An 18,591-nucleotide genomic window follows, 5' to 3' on the forward strand; every position below is an offset into this window, starting at 1 on the left:
GTTGTATCAAAAATTATTCTTGAAAAACAATACGATAGTCTCCCCTTAAGCATGAAAGTTAGCTGTGTGTCTTTAGACCACTCTCTCTATGCCCAATCTACCACATAGGGTTCTTATTGTGGAGAAAAAAGAAGTGGAAGCACGAGGTATTTGCATTGCCTTGAGTTGAATAAAAAATAAATACCAGTTTAAAAATCAATCAAAGATATAAAAAGATAAATACTTATCTTATTGCACAATTCCCAAGATCTCCAAATTGAATGTATAAAGCATTCTACTGAAATAGGTTAGCAATTATATGATACAGGCAGCTCCAACACACTGGTGCCTCCACGTGTATTCAATTTCACTTCTCATAATATCTCAACCAGCATGACTATAGATAACAGACTCTCCGCAGTAATTCTTTTTTGTTTCTTTAGGATGAAAGTTTCAAAGTGAAATGCTGTGAGAATCCTTTGGGTTGACTATGTCAGGAAAAAGATTCCCCAGAAACACTAGAATTATACTTTATTGAGGTGGGCCACAATAACAGAATCTCTCAAGTCTGAATGCACTGTATTTTACCCAGTGGTGGGATTCAAATTTTTTTACTACCGGTTCTGTGGGTGTGGCTTGGCGGGTATGGCATGGCTTGGTGGGCACAGTAGGGGAAGGATACTATAAAATCCCCATTCCTTCCCCACCCCACTAACCTGCTTTCCAGCTCCGTTGTCCTGTGCAGGGCAATAAAAGAAGATCCAGTCGATCAGATGCGACTTGGAAGGCAGAGAATAGATGGGGGCAGGGCCAGTCCGGTTCTCTGAACTACTCAAAATTTCTGCTAGTGGTTCTCCAGAACTGGCCAGAGCCTGCTGAATACCACCTCTAACTTAAGCTGCCCACCCAATGCATCAGGCAGAATTCTGCCCAAATCCCTTCTGAATATTATCTTATTTCCTTAAGGACCTAAGGAACATTTTAGTCACCTTGGTTTTCATAACTTTTCTTGCTAATTCCCTTCAAGGTCATTTCCCTGATTCACTACAGATTCTTTTTTTTTTAATGCTGATAAGTACAGGTAGATTTTTACCACCTATATGTGCACCATAATCTATAGTTAAAGGTATAATAATTTAGTGTATGTATTAACAATTAAGTTTAAATGGATTAAAGTCAGAAAAATTAAGAAAACTCATTGGGAAGGACTCAGGTTAACTTTAGCTGTTTACATATTTATAAGTTTTCATAAGGAAAAAGATGATGATGATAAGATGATGATGATGATCTATCAGGTAGTAGGTTGAAATAATGTGAGATGGGCATTGTTACTAGTGAAAATTGAGTTTTACCTCCATCATCATCATTGGGGTGTAAATAAATTTTGACTGATTGTTTAAATCATGGTTTAATGAACAAGTATTCCTCACTTGTATTGTCCTTTAAATACTTCTAAGGAACATTCCAGTTATATAGAAAGTCATTATAACTGAACCACTTGATCCCATACAGATATCAAGAGCACTGATTGGCCCTCCTCCCCAAATGACATGTATTGTATATCATATAATGTTTGAAGTCACCCTCAACTTAAACAATTTTTTTAAAAAAGGTATGGAAATTCTTATGAAGTAGGGACATATACTGTAAATCAAACACAAAATGTATTGTATAGGTATTTCTTACCTTGCAGGATACTTTTTACAATACTTTCTGTATGTTCAGCAAGCAGCTCTGCTTTGCTAATTGCAGCAAGTGAGAGATAACTGGATAAATTCCTGCACAATTCTTTGTTACCTCTCTGGAGAAATTTAACTGCCACTGGGACAGCCAATGCTATAATGGGAGGGCGATTATAATTCTATTGGGAGGGAGAACAAAAATAGAGTTACAAATTATTGCACGTACACTCACTTTGGTGTTCTTATTATCACATCTGAAAATATTATAAGTTTTCATCAGATGTGTAGAAACAAGCTATTCTGAATTACCCTTACTACAATGAAATATAAACATAAAGATGTACTGTGGAATGTCATATTTTTCTATCTCTTTAATGATGAAACATACATTTTACATTTACGTAGGATAGTGAGATGAGTGGCATATAAATTTAATAAATAAATAAAATAAATGGTCTATCTTTAACTGTAAAAGTAAACAAGTGGGTCAAGATTTTTCATTTGACAAGGAGCCTAACAAAGGAGTTGACCACAATATACTTTAAGAAAGTAGGTTAAGGAAAGGAAGTGCTAGAAGAGAAAGATTCTTGAAGCAGCTCTCATCAGCATGTTAGAGAAGGGAATTGCGTTGTCTGTTCCATCCTCATTCCTTAATTTCCAGATTAAAAGAAATCTTTTGAGAAGATGTTTAAACAGCCCAATGAAAGACTGTTTATTAAAAAAAACCCAACTAGATCATCAATATTAATATTGATATTGTTAATAATATAATAATATTGATAATATTGTCTGGATTCACACAATACCCAAATCATAAATCATGATTAACAAGCCACACTGGCTGAGTTTGTACAACATGCTAAGATTAGACTACAAACAAAGCGAACTGTAGCCTAGCCTGATATGTGAAACCATCTTAAAGCTATTGGATTATTTTGCTCTTTCCTGGATTTTTGAGTTTCCTCTGACTTATTTTTTTAGTACACTTCCAACTGGTCATGAGTTTTCTATGTTCTACTTTAATATACCAACAATAACATTATAAATATAGATGACCTAACAAAATTGGGGTAAGTTTTTGATCACATATATTTTTATCAAGTATAATTCATTTGATGGTAGTTAATATATCTTCGTCAAGAGTCTTTAGAGTAAAATGAAGACAATGGAGTCTTGTTCTACTTATTAAAGAACTACTGCTTTGAAAATCAACATCTCTTTTGGACTAGATTTTAAAATTTGTTTAAAATGCGTATTTGGCCCTGATCCTAGAGTTCTGAAACTGAAATAAAAATAATTGAGCCTTGAAGAGTTTTATATGGCATTCCATTGATATGAACTAGGTTCTAATTATAATGACATTTCCTTTTCAATGAAAATAGATTAATATGATTTTAATATGATTAATATTAGTTTAAAACAAATAAACCTTTAGTATGACTTCTGAACTAACCAGCAGAGCCAAAAACAACAACCCCCAATTACTAATACAAACTTTAGTAATGACAGGTTTAAAATTAGCTAAGTTCGATCCTCAATTTAGACGGACAACTATTACTATGAATATAATGCCTGAAAAAAGACTTTCTAGTTAATACAAGTTCATATTTAATAAATAAACATGCATTATTTATTCTTTTTCATGTCTTATTGTCCAAAAGAACAAATAAATTATGCTGGGTTGTAATTATATTAACTTACTGCTAATATGTAGTAATACGTAGTGAAATTTGATCTTTCTTCAAATTATTTCAGTTTTGCAATCTTGAATGTATCAGTTGGTATAAAACTGTACATGACCTGGGGTATGGATTTTGCTTCCATTCTTATCATATAATAGAATTTATTTAGGGACTGTGATTGAATAATTTGACTCCAGAAACTTATCTTAATTGAAATATGGACTACCATCAAAACAGTGCCTCTCTGTTGAATATTCCACTTAAACCTTCAAAATGTGCAGTAAAATTTACTCTAAGGCTACTCGTCAAGCTATGTATTTATCTTTATGAAACATAAAGAGAACTATACAGAACCTAATGGTATGAATCATAGATAAAAATTCTTATGAATCATAGTTTGGAAGAATTGAGCATAGGGATGACATTTTCATTAATATAGTTCTGCTTGCCAATTTCTGAGTTTTCTAACACATTGCAGAACGCTAAATCTGAAATATATCGGACCACTTAAAATCAATATTATTATATTACAGTGTTTCTTGCCACAGTTGTTAAGTGGATCACTGCAGTTGATAAGTTAGTAACCTGGCTGTCAAATGTATCTGGCTTCCCCATTGACTTTGCAAAAGGGGATTGATCACATCACCCCAGGATGCTGCAGTGGTGATAAGTATGAACCAGTTGCCTAGCATCTGAATTTTGATCACCTGATCATGGGAATGCTGCAAAGGTTATAACTGTGAAAACAGTCATAACTCACTTTTTTCAGTGGCATTGTAACTTTGAATGGTCACTAAATGAACTGTTATAAGTCAAAGACTACCAGTATGCAGAATGTTTTTCAAATAGCAGGAAAGCCCATTGTTTTGGCTCTGAAGTTGACAAGGTGCTTAGGAACAGGCATGGATAGGAATTGGATCAGCTGCTTCTTTGCCCCAGGATTTCACAGTAGCCACACAATCTCAGAAAAATATGTATTTCAGTTGAGATAGTACCAATATTTGCTTCTTAACTCAACCCACACTTTTTTTCAGAAATCACCTGGCTAGACTATGAGGACAGAAAAAAAAATGCAGGATCTTTAAGGAGAAATCAAGAGGTATAATGTGTATTTTCACGTCTAAAACCCTTTTTTCAGCTTCAGACTATAGAGTAGAACACATTCTTTTATACTTTTCATGAAATCTGATCAAAGAAAGATTATTTTAGACATTCTTTCAAAAGAGAAGAACATTTTAGAGGATTTATCATGGATGGAGTATCCTTGAATTTATGTTGCTGTATGGTGGCCAGGTGGTCGATGTGAAGATCTTGCCTTTTTTGTGATTTCCCATGCTTCCTTTCTATTTCAAGGAAATATATCAAGAGGGAACCCATCCTCCTTTTTCAGCATATTTACTACTACTGTAGTAAATATGGTTATTATTGTAACCACAAAAGGAATATTGTCCATGATAAGTTGTTAAATAATTTATCAGGCCCTTGGTAACAATTGAATAAATCATCCACCCAACTTTTCTACTTACAAATTTTGGGGGATAATTTCTAAAGACTGTTTGTGTGCAATTCTATTACAAAAAAGAATTAATCAACATGCTCTCAAAAAGGTACATCATTAGGCAAAACATTCCTACCTGCAGAATGCAGCTCATAATATCAGAGGCAATTTTTGCATGTGGTGTGTCTTCATCTTTACAAAAAGGTTTCAGATTGTGCTCTAAACATGACTCCCAGAGATCAATAAGAGCTTTTCCATGCTTCTCGATGGATTCTGTTTCCCTGATGGCTGAGGTAATTCGAGTGATACAAATCTCCACAACTGCTTGGTCATTGTCATTCATCTGATAGTCCTGAGATAAAATATGATAGCAGTTGGAGACTTTCCTGGATATCTGTTCCAAAGTCCATACCAGGAGGAAAGTGTTTATTCACTTATACATTGTCTAGTATTTAGACTGGCAGGGAGGCTGGTTCATTGTGACTGAAAAGCACTTGGCTAGACTACACTAAAACCAAGATCTTAATTTGCATTCTTTAAAACATGTTAAAAAATTCAAACATTTGGTCATGGTTTTTCATAGCTCTGCCAAATCCAGCACACAATGAAACTCAGTAATCCAAAAGGCACGAAAATCATTGATACAACCAGAATATATCTACTTTACCAGAATAACATGAAATACATACCTTTTCTTTGGTGTTCAGTTGGGACCATGTAATTCCTTTACCTGTCTGGACAAGGCTGCCTCCAAACTTTTAAGGACAATATTTCAAGTGGCCCCTTGTATACTTAATATGGTTTTAAAGAGAGACAGAAAGCTCTAATCATGTATTATTGTCCACTAATTATAGGCTTTATTGAAACATTATGAATTTTCAAGAGTTGGCCATTCTTATAATGGGCCATGTTTGAGCAATTACTGCATTGAAATAACCTGTTCAACTGGATCAATTTGCTCTAACAGGGCTATGTTCCTAAGTAGCCCTGCCCCTTTGTTTACATTGGCAAAAAACTTAAATAACTCTTCCTAAACTCTGAAGTGCACTAACGTTAGCATGTTTTAGTGTCATCTCAACTGCTGTTGTTGAGGGTGAATATTTGTTTTTGTTTGTTTGTTTGTTTATTATAAAATTTATTGGCTGCCCATCTTATCAAAGGGTAAGTCTGGGCGGTTTACAATCATAAAAAATAAAAACTTTGCGGAGGTAAAAACATAAATAGGATACAACACACAGCCAAATATAGTAACCCAATTAAAAGACAGGAAGGTGGGAACAGGTTAGGAGGGAAGATGGGACCTGTGGTTAATCAGTCAACCATCTCCATTGTGATGCTCCTTTATTGGAGCCCCAAGCCACATCTTTAGGTACTTATGGAAGGTCAGGAGGGTTTATTTATCCTTTCCCGGTCTTTACATTAAATACTATGTTTTCTGTGTCAGAATCTTTAACAGAAAAATCTATTATGCTTCCTGCTTTTACCATTTTTCAAAGATCTTTCTTTTTTTCATTTAATTATTAAAATTATAATTTAATTTTTTTGAATTTTTATTCTAAAACTACCGTGAGAATTTTCCTAAAGGTTTAACAGCTAAATAAGCAAATTAATAATGTGTAAAGTTCATATCATTCTGGCTTTAGAAAAAGACAAGAAGCAAGGAATTTCAATAACAAAGTGAGTATCTTCATGTAATAAGCACCTCTAGCTGTTCCAATTTCAGGGATCAACCTTATAAGTAACTGTAATGTAATTCTTTCTCCCACTAGGAAACCAAGGAGGGACATTTGCTTAAATGTCCTGATTGTTACCCTTTATTGGAAGAAGTTTGCTGGAAGTTTTTTTTTTTGTTCTTTGAATCTTCCTGGAAACAGAACATACTGGGTGGAAGAAAAAAAAATAAAGCTCACAGATTACGAACTGTAAATTCTTTCAGGAGTCCATATAAATATCTAAGGGCAATAAGTAATTAGTACTTTAGAGATCTGATTTTATTTTGGATATGTTCAGTCTTGCTTGATTTCTGATGAAGCCATTTCCCCTAAGGCTAAATTCCATTTTGAATGGTACTATGCATGTTTCCTTCGCTTACATTTACCCTGTGGATGCTGGTTGTTTTTCTCCAGTCCTAACACACAACCATTTCTCCTGTTGTGCAGCTTATTAAATTAAATGTCAGTGTGTACCTCAATAGAGAAGGATGAAATCTAGTAATACACCTCAAAAGGCTGAAGTGTCTGCAGACTGACCAACACTTAAACAGTCTTTGTTAATTAAGAGAGAAAAAATGCATTTTTATTTTTTGATTTTGATCCTATGTATCTGGTTGAAAAAAAGACAAAAATTGTACCAAAATTCCAAATTATAGAAATCAGTAATTGCTGCACCACTCTGAGCTATCTTGATTGTTGAGATTCTTACAATATGCAGAATAAAGATAATCCTTGGTCGTGTGATAACATGGTTAGACCAGACAAGAAATTTGCACTGGTTTGCAATCAAGAATAAGACTTAATAGACAGCATTTCAGTAAAAACCCAGGAATTAGGCAACTTTCTAAAGACAGACTTATTTTGACTGTACTCCCTCTGCTGAGAATTACAATGGCTGGCATCTAATCCAATGTCACCCATAAAAATCCCACCCATAAAAAACTTCGCTCAAGACCAGACTTATCCATACTGCAAAGAATCCACTCCTGTGAACTCTGCGCAGAACTCAAAAACCATCTGGAAAAAGGACCCGTACATTGACTACCATGCTAATTGCATCAAAAGAAAGTCACACAATCCAAAACTCCGCATCCAACCCCAACCCATCCAATCCAACAACACTCAAAACTAGGCACACACGCCCCTATCTACCTCTATTTGAACCACAACTGGCCTTAAATGCAAGCTACTCAATGCAAGAAGCCTTGTGAATAAAATACCTGAATTTATCCTCTTACTAAATATAGCTAAATTTGACATCATATTTGTCTGTGAAACATAGCTCAACGCATCCCTCTCTGACTCATTACCACAGTAAGAGACTATCATGTTTACCGATCAGATCATGAAATTCATAGAGGAGGTGGTGTTGCAATCTTCTATAAAAAGTCCTTACATCTAAAAAACATCCAAGTTACCCAGGAGCTTGCTCTTCCTGAGACCATCATCTGTGAACTATCCTTAAATATCATATTTTGATTCTTACTCTGTTACAGAGCCCCTGATTATGACATCAAACATGGCAAAAAAGCTAAATACACTACTAACATGGGCAGCATCCTGTCCACACACTTTTATCTTTCTTGGTGACTTCAATCGGCCTCATATTAACTGGACCCTTAATGAATGTACAACTGAACCCACACATGCAACCTTCTACAATGCAGTAACAAATCTGGGACTAGAACAACTAGTAACCAACAACACTATACTTAACAATTGCCTTGATCTCATCTTCTGCAATAGTTTGAATTTAATTTACGGAATACAAACTAAAGAACCCTTTTCCAGCAGTGACCACAACATGATTGACTTTTTTCTCAACATATGTCCACACAAAAATCATCACAACAATGGAATCACCAATTATAACTTTAAAAAAGGCAACTATGATCTTATAAACAATGATCTCTTATCCCTTGATTGGCAATTTCTATTCACTGGATGCAATACTGTAGAAGACCATTACAACATATTTTTACTTGAAGTCAAAAGAGTCATCAAACTATATGTACTAATAACAACTCCCAAAACCAGAAAAAAACAAATTACCCATAACAATAAGGAAGCTTCAGTCCAAAAAGAAATCACTTTGGCGGAAAAACAAATCTGGTCATGTTGGCAACTTCAAAAGCCGATACAAAAAATTATGCCACCAGATAAAGACTGAATGCACCAATTATCACATGAAACAAGAGGAAAACCTTCTATGCACCAATTCCACCCACGTTTTCTGCAATTTTGTAAACAACAAACTAAAAGACTCAAGGTCCATCCCACCCCTGAAAGGACCTAATGGTAAAGACTGCAACGACCACACCATTAAAGCCAACCTCTTTAACATGTTCTTTGGCTCAATATTTGTAAACAGCAATGGATCATGCCCAGTATTTCCTAGTCAAACCACAGACAACTAAAATGATCTAATACATATTGATTTTACAGAAGACAATGTTGAAAAACACTACGCAATTTAAACCATCTCTATCTATTGGACCTGATGGAATATGTGCCTACATCTTAAAAAAGCTATCCACTGCCATAGCAGAACCTCTTAGCATAATCTTTGAAAAATCTTTCAGGACCAGCTCCTTGCCAAAACTATGGTCACAAGCCACGGTCATCCCCATCTTCAAAAAGGAAGACCCCAGCCTAGTTGAGAATTACAGACCAATCTCCTTATGCTGCGTCACCTGTAAAGGCATGGAATCAATTATTAACCAATCCATTATCCTCCACTTAGAGAAAAACAACCTACTCTCTAATAAACAATTTGGTTTCAGAAAAAAACTATCCTGTAATCTGCAACTCTTACACTGCAAAAACATATGGACTACACAACTTGATCAGGGCAAAGCAATAGACACAATCTACATAGATTTCTGTAAAGCCTTTGATTCAGTGGTACACAACAAACTACTCCTAAAACTAAAATCTTATGGTATCTCTAGACAGCTGCATAACTGGATAGAAGCATTCCTGTCAAACAGACAACAAATGGTCAAAATTGGGAGCGTCCTATCAAATTCTGTACCTGTCAACAGTGGTGTCCCCAGGGCAGCATTCTAAGACCAACTCTCTTCATACTCTACATAAATGACCTCTGTGATCATATTAAGAGCAACTGTGTTTTCTGTGCTGACGATGTAAAGGTATTCAACACCACAGACAATACTGCTACCCTTCAAAAAGACCTCGACTATGTATCAGAATGGTCAAACAAATGGCAACTTCAAATCTCAACAAATAAATGCTCTGTCTTACATATTGGCAAAAAAATAAATAAATCAGAAAATAAAAAACAAGCTGAATAGTCAAGATCTTGTTGATGATCCAAACTCTGTCAAGGACCTTTGAGATATTAACACAGTTGAGAAAGTCCAGAAATATTTCACAAGAAGAGTTCTCCACTCCTCTACTTGTTGCAGAATACCTTATGCCACCAGACTTGAAATTCTAGACCTAGAAAACCTCGAACTCTGCCACCTTCGGTCCGATCTAAGTATAGTATATAAAATCATACATTGCAATGTCCTATCTGCAAATGAATACTTCAGCTTCAATCATAACAATACAAGAACACACAATAGATACAAGCTCAAGGTTAATCGCACCAAACTTGATTGCAGGAAATATAACTTCAGCAACAGAGTGGTCGATGTCTGGAATCCTCTACCTGACTCTGTGGTTTCTTCCCCAAACCCCCAAAACTTTAACCTTAAACTTTCTACTATTGACCTCACTCCTTTCCAAAGAGGTCTGTAGGGGCATGCATAAGCGTACCAACGTGCCTACCATCCCTGTCCTATTGTTTCTTTTCTTTTTTTATTTTTCTTATATGTATCCATGTATTCATAACTGTGTTTTTACTTATACCTATTATCTTGTAAGCAATTGACAAACCAAATAAATAAATAAATAAATTAAATAAATGTTTAACAACACATCTTTTCAGAAACTCATTCTAACTGCTGCTAATATAAGGACTTGCTGGAACATGAGACATTTAATAATGAATATGTAGGTTTTTGATGGAACCAAGCTTCGGGTTAGCTAACTTTAGAGGTTAAAAATTGATGGACATGGACTCCATAGTATGACCTGATAGCTGTTGTACTCTAATTTGGTTCATTTGAGCACTACGTGTTTCTAATACAGAAATTTGAGATTATGTATATTAGTTTTCTAATGAACAAAAGGAACAAATCATACAAATTGTACTTATAGTTATCAATTACCACCAAGTGGTCTGGGAGGCTCCATTCTTGTTCCTATCTGGTTTGTTCACTCATGGGAATTGAGCTGCTGACCTCAGCAGTGGGCAGCCCAGCGTCTTACTATGTGAGCCACCGCAGCCTCCTCCTGGCATTCAGGCATCCCACAGATAAAGATAACACCATCTGGAAAAATTCCTTTCACAGAGGCAGCCAGCCTTCTCAGTGATTCCTGGCTAATATGTGCCATACACTAAACAAACAAACCAACCCGTGGTCTAATTTATGATGTTCTGTGGACCATTACAAAAGCTTTGTTGCGACAGGACCAAAGTACTTTATTGAAGAGATTTAATCTGGATCCTTGGCCATTTCTGGCAATAATCATGTACCATCTCAGTTCCAGAAATCTTTCCGTCCATTATGTTATAAGAAACAGGCTCTGAAACATATCTAGTTTAAAGGTTTTATCAGAAGGTTTGACACAGAATTTTACATGGTGTTGTGGGAGAGAAAAGTGAATGCTGTTAAACAATGAGAGACCTAGTGCCATTCTGAGAATGAAAGCAGTCCAGCTGGTCCTGATAGAACTGAAGCCCCACTTGTAAATATTATATAAACCACCCAAGCCTCCACACCCAAAAGTATTAAGTGTGGAGAACATTTTCCAACTGGATAGAAAATACTAGCAGCAATAAAGGAATGTGGCAACTGTTTGGCTCCAATAGCAGAGGAGTTTCCAATTTTATTGTGGCCTGACCTCACTAGCAATTTGGATCTAAAATTAATTAGAAGGACTGTCTATGACAGGAAGAAAAAGTATGTTTTATGACATTTTGTGTTCTCCATCATGACATCTTGTGTTGTCCTTCACTAGAGATCTTTAGACAGGGGAAGGATATCAGAGATATTCATGTGGATCCTGCATGGATGAGAGATGTGGATTGGATTACTTCTGAGGGCTCTTCCAACTATAAATTCTGTGTTGGACAACTGAAATTGAAAATAATGACCCAAGTAAATATAATAATTTGATTCCTTTGTCCTTCCTTTATGTGCTTGTACTTTTATAATTACTTGTTTTTATACAAAAAATAAGTTCAATTCAAAGACTGTACAGTAATTAAAGTTTTCTATTGCTGCACTAAAACATAATTTATCACTTGTCATTTATGATAAGCCTATGTAAATCAGATTGCTAAATCAGAATGAAAGGGACAGTCTCATCCAATGTTCAGTTTCCAAAATTGCTAGATTCTTACCAAAGGAATATTATGATTATTTATGAAAAATGTATTTACCAACCTAACTTGAGCTTAAATAATTTTTTAACACTAAAATATCTGGATATCTAAAAAGTGAAATACAACAGAATATTAATTGAACCCCTCTGTCTGTTTCCATTTGAAGGATTCTACCCTGGACTGCAATACAAACCAGTCCTTTAGAAAAGGACATCTTCTGCTAATGCAGAAGATGTGAGGATTTGTGAAAGAAGACAAATGAAACAAGGTAGCTCAAGGAAGAACTGAGGGATAACTGAACCCCCAAAGCTGTCTGAGGTGTATACAAGCAATGAAGAATGGTGTCACAACAGAAGGCACACCTCAAGAACATGAGGGGACACTAAGTACTAGTAGAAGCCCAGAATGGTAACAGTCTCTCCAGAAATTAAATCTGGAATGTTGGTAATCCAGAAAATTGGCCAGTGATAGCAGCCTCAAGAAGTAGGTCTTTAGAAATAATATCCAGTCCAGAGCTGTATTAATCTACTAGATTCTCCAACATTCCATCCAACAGCAAGCCCAAGCACCAGACCACACATTCCATCTTCAGTATGGTTGCAAGTGACTTTGGGAAAGGTTGGCTGGGAAAAGCAGCATAAATTTCATACTGTGAGATAGGTATGGAGGATTGCTGAAGAAATACAATAAGATCTTCAAATGTAAAAAAAAAAAAATGTAATTGTAGAAGTGTAATTAGATTACTGGGGTGATTTTAAAGACTTTAAGGCTTAGAAATATTATCTAATTACAAACAAGACTAAATCTTCAGTTGTTGGACAAATGCTGTATTTTGTAAAACATCTAGTAATAATAATAAAAAAAGAAAGCTGCTTATTGGATTTGCTTTGTCTCAGCCTGAGTCTGTCCCTATTCCCAAATCTCAGCAACAGTGCATCAATTCCTAAAAAGTGTGTCGCATCTGGAAGTGTTACCTAATCTAATCGTTTTCAGAACCACCTAAGTCAGCACCCACTGCAATTATCCTGAAGTAATGCATTATGTAATTTTGCTATAGAAAAAAGTATTTCCTTTAGTTGCTCTATGGGAGGGAGGGAGGACATTGTATCCAACTACAGCTGGCCTTAAATGCAAGCTACTTAATGCAAGAAGCCTTGTGAATAAAATACCTGAATTTCTCCTCTTACTAAATATGGCTAAATTTGACATCATATTTGTCTGTGAAACATGGCTCAACGCATCTCTCCCTGACTCCATTACCACAGTAAGAGACTATCATGATTACCGATCAGATCATGAAATTCGTAGAGGAGGTGGTGTTGCTATCTTCTATAAAAAGTCCCTACATCTAAAAAACATCCAAGTTACCCAGGAGCTTGCTCTTCCTGAAACCATCATCTGTGAACTATCCTTAAATATCATATTTTGATTCTTACTATGTTACAGAGCACCTGATTATGACACTGAACATGTAAACAAGCTTACCTTTCTTGGTGATTTCAATCTACCTCATATTAACTGGATCCTAAATGAATGTACAACTGAACCCATACATGCAACCTTCTACAATGCTGTTACAAATCTGGGACTGGAACAATTAGTAACCAGCAACACTAGACTTAACAACTGCCTCGATCTCATCTTCTGCAATAGTTTGAATTTAATTTACGGAATAAACTAAAGAACCCTTTTCCAACAGTGACCACAATATGATTGACTTTTGTCTCAACATACATCCACACAAAAATCATCACAATGATGTAATCCCCAATTATAACTTCAAAAAAGGCAACTATGATCTTATAAACAACGATCTCTCATCCCTTGATTGGCAATCTCTATTCACTGGACGCAATACTGTTGAAGACCATGACAAGATATTTTTACTTGAAGTCAAAAGAGTCATCAAACTATATGTACCAATAACAACTTCCCCTGCCCCTCAAAAAACAGATTATCCATAACAATAAGGAAGCTTCAATCCAAAAAGAGATCACTCTGTTGGAAAAACAAATCTGGTCACGTTGCCAACTTCAAAAGCCGATACAAAAAATTATGCCACCAGATAAAGACTGAATGCACCAATTATCACATGAAACAAGAGGAAAACCTTCTATGCACCAATTCCACCCACGTTTTCTGCAATTTTGTAAACAACAAACTAAAAGACTCAAGGTCCATCCCACCCCTGAAAGGACCTAATGGTAAAGACTGCAACGACCACACCATTAAAGCCAACCTCTTTAACACATTCTTTGGCTCAGTATTTGTAAACAGCAATGGATCATGCCCAGTATTTCCTAGTCGAACCACAGACAACTACAATGATCGAATACATATCGATTTTACAGAAGACAATGTTGAAAAATCACTACGCAATCTAAAACCATCCCTATCTATTGGACCGGATGGAATATGTGCCTACTTCTTATAAAAGCTATCCACTGCCATAGCAGAACCTCTAAGCATAATCTTTGAAAAATTTTTCAGGACCAGCTCCTTGCCAAAACTATGGTTACAAGCCACGGTCATCCCCATCTTCAAAAAGGGAGACCCCAGCCTAGTTGAAAATTACAGACCAATCTCCTTATGCTGAGTCACCTGTAAAGGCATGGAATCAATTATTAACCAATCCGTTATCCTCCACTTAGAGAAAAACAACCTACTCTCTAATAAACAATTTGGTTTCAGAAAAAAACTATCCTGTAATCTGCAACTCTTACACTGCAAAAACATATGGACAACATAACTCAATCAGGGCAAAATAATACATGCAATCTACATAGACTTCTGTAAAGCCTTTGATTCAGTGGTACATGACAAACTACTCCTAAAACTAAAATCTTATGGTATCTCTGGACAGCTGCATAACTGGATAGAAGCATTCCTGTCAAACAGACAACAAATGGTCAAAATTGGGAGTGTCCTATCAAATTCTGTACCTGTCAACAGTGGTGTCCCCAAGGCAGCATTCTAGGACCAACTCTCTTCATACTCTACATAAATGACCTCTGTGATCATATTAAGAGCAACTGCGTTCTCTTCGCTGATGATGTAAAGCTGTTCAATACCACAGACAATACTGCTACACTTCAAAAAGATCTTGAATATGTATCAGAATGGTCAAACAAATGGCAATTTCAAATCTCAACAAATAAATGCTCTGTCTTACATACTGGCAACAAAAATCAGAAAATAAAATACAAGCTGAATAGTCAAGACCTTGTTGATGATCCAAGCTGTGTAAAGGATCTTGGAATACTCATCTCTAATGATCTAAGTGATAGAGCCCACTGTAACTACATAGCTAAAAAGGCATTAAGAGTTGTTAACCTAATCCTACATAGCTTTTTCTCTGGTAATATCACACTACTAACTAGAGCATATAAAACATTTGCTAGACCAATACTCGAATACAGCTCATCAGTCTGGAACCCACAATACGTATCTGATATTAGCACACTTGAGAAAGTCCAGAAATATTTCACAAGAAGAGTTCTCCACTCCTCTACTCATTGTAGAATACCTTATGCCACCAGACTTGAAATTCTAGACCTAGAAAACCTTGAATTACGCTGTCTTCAGTCCGATCTAAGTATAATACATAAAATTATATATTGCAATGTCCTACCTGTCAATAAATACTTCAGCTTCAACCATAACAATACAAGAGCACACAATAGATACAAGCTCAAGGTTAACCATACCAAACTTGATTGCAGGAAATACGACTTCAGCAACAGAGTGGTCAATGTCTGGAATACTCTACCTGATTCTGTGGTTTTTTTCCCCAAACCCTCAAAACTTTAACGTTAGACTGTCTACTATTGACCTCACCACTTTCCTAAGAGGTCTATAGGGGGCATGCATAAGCACACCAACGTGCCTACCATCCCTGTCCTATTGTTTCTTTTATTTTTCTTATATATACTTATACTTATTATCTTGTAAGCGATTGACAAATCAAATCAAATAAATAAATACATAATATTTGATATTTAACTGCACCTTAACTGATTCATCATTGATCATAACTGATCATGCCCATTAGGAAACTAGATATATTAAGCTGGATATGGCATAACTCTATTCCAATTTGCTATGGGACTATGTAGATATAATTTAAAATCTTACTGCTGATTTTATCTTCTCTCATCATAAGGTCTTAGCATAGTATTTTGGAATTTAAGGGGCACATATGGTTTCTTTTTTTAATTCATTGATTATAAACAATTAAAACTTTACATGTAGTCCTTGCTTAGCAACTGGGTCATTTTATGACAGTTGAAAGTTATGACAGCCATGTAATAGGTGCTTGATGGCCCATAAAGCATCCACAATTGTCATAAGTGATCATGTCATACCGTCCAGAGTCATATGATTGCATGTTGGGTGGGTCAGCTTTACAAACTGTCACGGCATTTCAGTCATATCTTTGCAATTTGTGATATATTTTTTGCCAGTTTCCAGAATTTTTTTCAGTTTCCAATAAATACAACCAGTCACGTGAATGTTTTACCTAATGTCATGTCATTTCCTTAATGATCTCTCCATTTCTTAATGTGACAGTAGCATTTGCTTAACAACTGCCATGAAAAAGGCCAGAAAATTATTCCCAGTGACTGGGTGATTTACAACTGCAACAATTTATGATCATAATTCTAGGCTTAATTATTATAATAAGTCAAGGAGTACCTTTATCTAACCCAATATAGTAAGATTAATTAGTACAAGTTGTTTTTTGTTGGAGGAATATCAACAATTCTTGCTTATTTACAGGTAATAGTTTTACTTTTTCATAAATCCCTCTTCTCTTTCCCTTTTCCTCCCTGTCTTATTACTGACTTTGCTCTTATTCCCAAAGCTCGCTCTTCAAGTTTTCCTAGCTTTTCCCCACTTGCCTTAAAACAATGGCCCACTTACATTCCTTCCTTCTTCCCAAACCACACATTCTTATTAAAAACAGTGAGCCTTAATACTCATTGCTGTGTTTGTTTCTATGTTGGCAATATGAATGCTATCCTTTTAAAAATAATTATCAGTTGTGAGATATTGAAGAATGCATAGATTTACTATTAAATTTGCATTCGATTCTCACTTGTGAAAAACTACCGATATCCTTCACATTCTGAACATTTAAATCATTTTAAAATTTAAAGTTCTTTTAGGTCAGTTATGCATTATTGCTGCCCTCAAGTGGAAACTAATGGCAAATGTTTTCTCCACATTGTCTGATGTTCTATAATAATACTGAATTCAACAGTGGTATCAATGAGCTAAGGCAGAGACTTAGATGGATTTATTATTCTACACATATATTTCAAAGTTACCACAGGCTTTTTCCTGAAATTTGAAAGGGACTGTGGGGTGTATGTGCTTGCGTATGTATGTGCACCCACACATACGTGTGTACCCGAGTAGGGCATACTTTTGAAAGAAAAAAAATCAAAATAAGTAAAAAAAACAGGGATGCTTGGTAAATATTCTTGGAACATATATTCTCCTGTAAGCCTCTTGAGAAAATCAATAAATGCTCATCATGGGCATCATGTTAATATTCTTTAACACTGGCGAAGGAATACAGACTTTCTTGTTTTATTCTATTTCGATATGTATTGTTTTCAAGTCAGGTTGTAAGCCATTCAGTCAAAGATACAGATCCTGGGTGTATATGATTCATATTAGATAATTTTTGGCCAGTCTGCCAAATTGCTCAATAATAATAAATTCTAACATGCATAAATCTGATGATGGATGTAATTCATGTGTCATCTAGCAGATGCATATACTTTGGCAATATCCCTTTATCACAAGAAACACTAAGACATATTTAATATTTGAGTTTAAAGGCCAGATACCAAGTGTACTTTGTATGAAAAATATTTTTTCTAAAGCACTGAAATATTTTGTAAGATGCCCGATTTCTAAATTTTATTGCCATATTCTGCTATCCTTGCAATCATTCAATATTGCTTTTCTTTTCACTCTTTGCCTAAAAACAGGGAATTATTATTACATTGATGATTTTAATTTTAAAAAGGTTCTAAATAATAATAATAGCAATGATTGATTGATTTATTATTTATCAAATTTATTTGCTGCTTTTCTTACGGTTCGAGGTGACTCTGATTTAAACAACCAGGAAACATTTTCAAATAATTTTACTTCCTGCTGACTTTATTTTCAGGCAGACACACTGATGTGCTATGTTCCCAGTCATTCTGAAAAGAAATCATAACTGCTCCCACTTTACTGAGAGTGAGATCTGTAATCTGTTTTCAGTGAGCTTCTGTTGCTAAGTCTCATTTTTCTAAGGCATATTCTGCTTTTCAAAGAGTATGAAAGATTCTACTTACAGGAGATGAACTAATTAGTTTGATTTGCTCAAGAGCTTCAGATAGGCAGACTTCTATTTCAGAATCGTCCAGAGAAAAGAGCTCTCCAGCACGTGAAAGGTCTTTCTGTTCCAAAACAAGTCTTAGAAGATGATGCATACTTGATTCTGTCAATGAGACTGAACCAGATATGTGGGACTTCTTTCAGTTAAGGCTTGTGACACATAAATCCACAACACGTCAGG

The 18,591-nt window shown here is 35.4% G+C and overlaps 1 protein-coding gene across 1 annotated transcript in view; it reads right to left on the reverse strand.

Moving 5' to 3' along the window:
• The window catches only part of VEPH1 (ventricular zone expressed PH domain containing 1), a 112,280-nt gene extending 93,689 nt beyond the window's left edge, over positions 1-18,591 (reverse strand). Inside the window, exons 1-3 of the mRNA XM_026705860.2 lie at positions 18,368-18,591; positions 4,978-5,193; positions 1,666-1,840 (exon numbers count right to left, since the gene is read on the reverse strand). Of these exons, the coding sequence (XP_026561645.2) occupies positions 1,666-1,840; positions 4,978-5,193; positions 18,368-18,505 (529 nt within the window). The 5' untranslated portion in view covers positions 18,506-18,591. The remainder of the gene's footprint in view (positions 1-1,665; positions 1,841-4,977; positions 5,194-18,367) is intronic.

This window comes from Pseudonaja textilis, chromosome 4, assembly GCF_049901715.1.
Source record: "Pseudonaja textilis isolate UNSWEBS1 chromosome 4, rPseTex1.2, whole genome shotgun sequence".
NCBI lineage: Eukaryota > Metazoa > Chordata > Lepidosauria > Squamata > Elapidae > Pseudonaja > Pseudonaja textilis.